Raw genomic sequence first — 4,711 nt, forward strand, 5'->3', positions numbered from 1 at the left:
ATAATAATTAAGTATTCTGTTATAATTTAATGATTATACTAATTATATTTTAGACTTTTTATATTTAAAATGAGATGTTTATCCTGTATTTGATTGTGTTTATTTGCAGTTAGTTACACGAATTCAAATATGGGATAAAATCGGATAGGGATGAAATCATTTAGAGATAAACAAGTTTAAGAGTTTTAAGAGTTTTTAAGAGTTTTAAGAGTTTTTAAGAATTTTAAGTGTTTTTAAGAGTTTTAGTCAAATGTTTTATAAGATAGTATAGATATATACATAGGGTATATTTCAAATGCAATCATGTCTATTTGTACAACCAATACAACGCAATCAATTTATATATTTATGAAAATAATGAAAGTTCATTTATTATGATTTGAATATTTATAGAAGATAACTATAGTTCATTAATTATGATCAATAATTTATATTAGGAAACAATCAAAACCTTTATGAAATCACATATTCATCAAACTAAATGGACGGTTGAGATTGAGTTATATTGGTTGTACAAATGTAAATGGTTGAATAATAACTCACCTATATACATATATATTTATTATTAATTAATAAATATATTTGATGTTCAATATTTGTAATTAGTGTAGTGACGATTTATTAATTTTTTATTTTGAAATACATTGTTTTAATTATTTTTACTAAACGTGTACCTTACAGGTTCCCCAAAACCCGTTGGAGATTCTCTCCTCTCGAACACGTCAGTGATTCTTTCCTCCCGAGCTTGTTGAGATTGATCGGATCGAGGACGGGGGTCGAGGGATGCATTATCCGCATTGTTTCCATCTTTGATCAAAACTTGATTTTTATATTCTCAATGCATGATTTGACTTTATTTTGACATAAAAGAAATGCATATAAAAATATTTTCAACAGATTCTCCAAATTTTCTTCGAAATGGCAAAAATCAAAATCTCAAAAAAAAAAAATATATATATATATATATATATATTCATCCACAACAGAATTTTCGTTTTAAAAACTATAACATCAATTATAATATTAAGATATTCAATGGAATAAGTTTTTGTTTAAAAATATAGAAGGCGACTGTACGGCGGCAACAGGCGAGAAGCAGGCGACTGTACGGTGAGAAGCAGACGGCAAGCAGGAGGCAAGCTTCAGGCGACAGGAGACGTTTTCGTCTTCTCGGTGCATTTCCGGCAAGTTGCAGGCGGTAGAAGGCGACAAACAGGCGGTAGAAGGCGGCAAGCATCTGGGTCTTCTCGGCGCTTTTCCGGCGAGTTTTTTCTGTGAAGTGTCTCTCTACAGCTCCCCGGCGGGAGAAGAAGATTTCCCGGCAGGCAGCAGGCGGTAGGAAGAAATCCCGGCAGGCGTCGGTTTTGGCTGGCAGCAGGTGGCAGGAGAAGTTTTCCCGGCAGGCATCGGTGTTGGCTTTTCCGGCTATTTTTCTGTGCTTTCTGCTTCTCTGGCTTTTGTGATGGCGGAGAAGAAGGGCTGTTTTGAAACTGATGGCTGGCAAATGGTGAACAGAAGGGATAAGCGTAGAGGTAAGGTATCAAACTTCTTCTTCACTAAATTTCCAGAAAATTGGGATGAGGTTGCTTTGGAGAATATGTTCAAAAGATTTGGTCGGGTTTCATCTTTATACTTGGCTAGAAAGAAAACAAGCAAAGGAACCAGATTTGGTTTTGTAAAATTCCTTCATGTTGGTGATGAGAAAGCTTTGGAAAGGAAGCTTAAAAACATTACTATCGGCACGGTGAGGCTGATTATCAATCTGGAGAAATATGGCTATGTGAAAAAGAAGATAAACATGGGGGATTATTCTCACATGCAGGCTAATATAGTCAACAGAAAGGAGGCTGGCAACCCGTCTCATAAACGGGACGTTTTCTCCAAGTCAGGATGTGTGGATGGTAGGTCCTTTAAGCAAGCAGTTCTTGGCGAGTCTCCTCCAAATCGTCAAGAAAGGTTTGTTAAAGCTGATATTAACATGTATTATGTGGAAAGGTTGCGCAAGAGTTGGGTGGGAAGGGTCAAGAGTATTGAGTTGCTTAGAAATTTAAAGAAAATTCTCCAAGAAGATGGCATGGGTGACTGCAAATTGCAATATGTGGGAGGTCTTTTTGTTATTTGTGAATGGAGCTCGAAGGAGGTGGCTGAGAAGAGTTTGGTCGAAAATAAAGACATGTTAAAATATTGGTTTCAGGATATTAAAATGTGGAATGAGAAGCTCTTTTTTCAGGAGAGATTAACTTGGATTGACATTCAAGGTTTACCTTTAGAAGCTTGGTGTGACGTAAACATTAGAAAATAGCAGAGCCTTTTGGTAAGATTCTTGATTTCGATAAGCCTTCTTTCGATAACGATATGGTTTGTTCTTTTGGGGTCCTGTTAGCTACTGGTATGGCTTGCTTAAATTCGGTGGTAAAGGTGAAAGTAGGTGAAAAAATGTGTTCTATAAAGGTCTTTGAGGACCATAACCGCATAATCTTTTTGCATCCTTCAAATGACGTTCGTTCTAGTTTTAATTCGGATTGTGAGGATGACGTTGGCTCAAATAGCGGCATATCGGACTCCTTTTCAGATGACTGTGTATCACCGGTCTTCTCGGAAAAAATGGTTGAAGGATTCAAAAAGCAATCATGGGACGAAGTCAAGTCCTTTGGGAAGTCAGTTCCTTTAGCTACTGAGAATGCTTTGAATGCTAATCAAAACCCGGGTTTGGGTGGAAGCCCAAAGCTTCAGGCCCATGGTTCTACTTCCAATTTTTCTTCGAAAACCCGGCATCAACAGGCCCAAATCAATAGAAAAGATGTTTTTGGGCTTGAGTTATGTGGTAATTGCAGATCTTCATCTTCCCATAGCTCTCAGCCTTTATCTGTTGATGTTGTGGCAGAGTCAAAGGAGGTGATCGGAAGTGCTATCGGAGTGCAATACAATGAGGAGAAAGCAAGGGGAGCCGAAAGCGGGAAACAAGATGGTTCTCCGCGATAATCTGTTGTGGTTCTTCGATTTTTTGGGTCTTTCATTTTTTTTTCTTTATTCCATGAAGATTCTTTCCTTAAACTGCTGTGGGCTTAAAGCCAATGGAAAGTCTGGTAATATAAAGGATCTTTTGCAAAAGGAGAAGTGTTCGGTGTTGGGTTTGCAGGAAACAAAATGCGATGGGCTTTCAGATGCTTGGTTTGCGTCAATTTGGGGATGCAGGAGTTTTGGCTATGTTCTTGTGAGCGCTTCTGGTCGTTCCGGGGGTATTCTTTTATCTTGGGATGAAAGTGTCTTCCTTAAAGAGTCTGAATTGAAGGGTGACCATTTTTGTGGGGCAGTTGGTTCATGGCAAAACGTGGATAAGAAAGTTGGCCTGATAAATGTCTATAATCCTCAAGCTCATTTGCAAAAGGTAAGAGTCTGGGAGGATCTTAGCTCGGTGATTTTAAGCGCTCCGGATGTTATCTGGGTGATTTTGGGGGATTTTATTGCGGTTCGTCATCCTGAAGAAAGAATGGGATCTATTTTCGACTCTAAAGAGGCTTCAGATTTCAATAATTTTATATCCTCCTCTGGGCTTCTTGATATTAATTTCTGCGGCAGACGCTTCACCCGATTTAGCAAGGATGGTTCAAAGATGAGCAAGCTTGATCGCTTTCTGGACTGCGCATTAACTTATCCAAATGCAATCTCTTTGGTATTGGTGTCTCGGAGGCAGAAGTCAATAATATGGCAGTTATGTTAAAGTGTAAGGCCTCTTCCTTTCCTTTCTTTTATCTRGGGCTTCCTGTTGGAGGTAACATGAACAAAAAAGCTTCATGGTCCGTCGTGGAAGATAAATTCCTTAAAAAGCTTTCAATTTGGAAGTCTCATTGCCTCTCCATAGGCGGAAGATATACTCTAATTCAGTCGGTGTTATCTTCTCTTCCGCTGTTCTTCTTTTCCCTGTTCAAAGCGCCCAACTCWGTTTTAAAAACTTTGGRATCTATAAGGAGAAKATTTTTTTGGGGTTTTAAGGAGGATGAAAAAAAATTGCATTGGGTTGCTTGGGAGAAAATTTTGAGCCCTAAGTCGACTGGTGGTTTGGGTATCGTTAGCTTAAAAACGAAAAATGTTGCTTTGTTAGCAAAATGGGTATGGAGGTTCTTGTCCAGCTCTAATGCGATTTGGAAGGATGTCATTTCTGAATTTTATGGTGAGGATGGGGGTCTTTTTTCAAATAGGCCTTTGGTTGGAAAAAGTGTTTGGGCTTCTATTGTCAACACTTGCAAAAACGTGGAAGTTGCAGGTCAGAATGTCATCCTTTCGTTTACAAAAAAGGTTGCTAAAGATTCTTCTTCTCTTTTTTGGAAAGATGCGAGCATCGGACAAGGCTCAAAGTTGAAAGACCTTTTCCCCAGACTTTATGCCTTGGAAAGGAATAAAAATGCTTCTTTCAAAGACAKATGGACTTATATTAATGGTTCTTGGAATGGTGCTTGGGATTGGAAAACTATGATTAGGGGTAGAAGCTTAGATGATCTTCAAGMCCTAGAAAGAAAACTCTCTCTTGTGGATTTCAATACTTCGGGTGAGGATATTTGGTTGTGGAATTGGAACAAGAACGGGATTTTTTCGGTCAACTTATTGTCCAAATTAATTCAAGGGGCGGWTGAGACAAATGTTGGAAGCAATRATCCGTTTTTTTGGAGTCCTTTAATTCCTAAGAAGGTAAACATCTTCACTTGGCGCTTCC

The 4,711-nt window shown here is 38.4% G+C and overlaps 1 protein-coding gene across 1 annotated transcript; it reads left to right on the plus strand.

Moving 5' to 3' along the window:
* Positions 1–3,034: 3,034 nt before the first annotated feature.
* LOC112504121 lies at positions 3,035–3,721 on the plus strand. Its single transcript, XM_025108077.1, has one exon. The coding sequence runs from the start codon at positions 3,035–3,037 to the stop codon at positions 3,719–3,721; it is 687 nt and encodes a 228-aa protein (XP_024963845.1).
* Positions 3,722–4,711: the final 990 nt, after the last annotated feature.

This window comes from Cynara cardunculus, assembly GCF_001531365.2.
Source record: "Cynara cardunculus var. scolymus isolate 2C chromosome LG 2, CcrdV1, whole genome shotgun sequence".
Classification (NCBI taxonomy): domain Eukaryota; kingdom Viridiplantae; phylum Streptophyta; class Magnoliopsida; order Asterales; family Asteraceae; genus Cynara; species Cynara cardunculus.

Coding starts and splice junctions, on each gene's coding strand:
- LOC112504121 (XM_025108077.1), top strand. CDS start 3,035: ATGAAGATTCTTTCCTTAAACTGCTGTGGGCTTAAAGCCAATGGAAAG.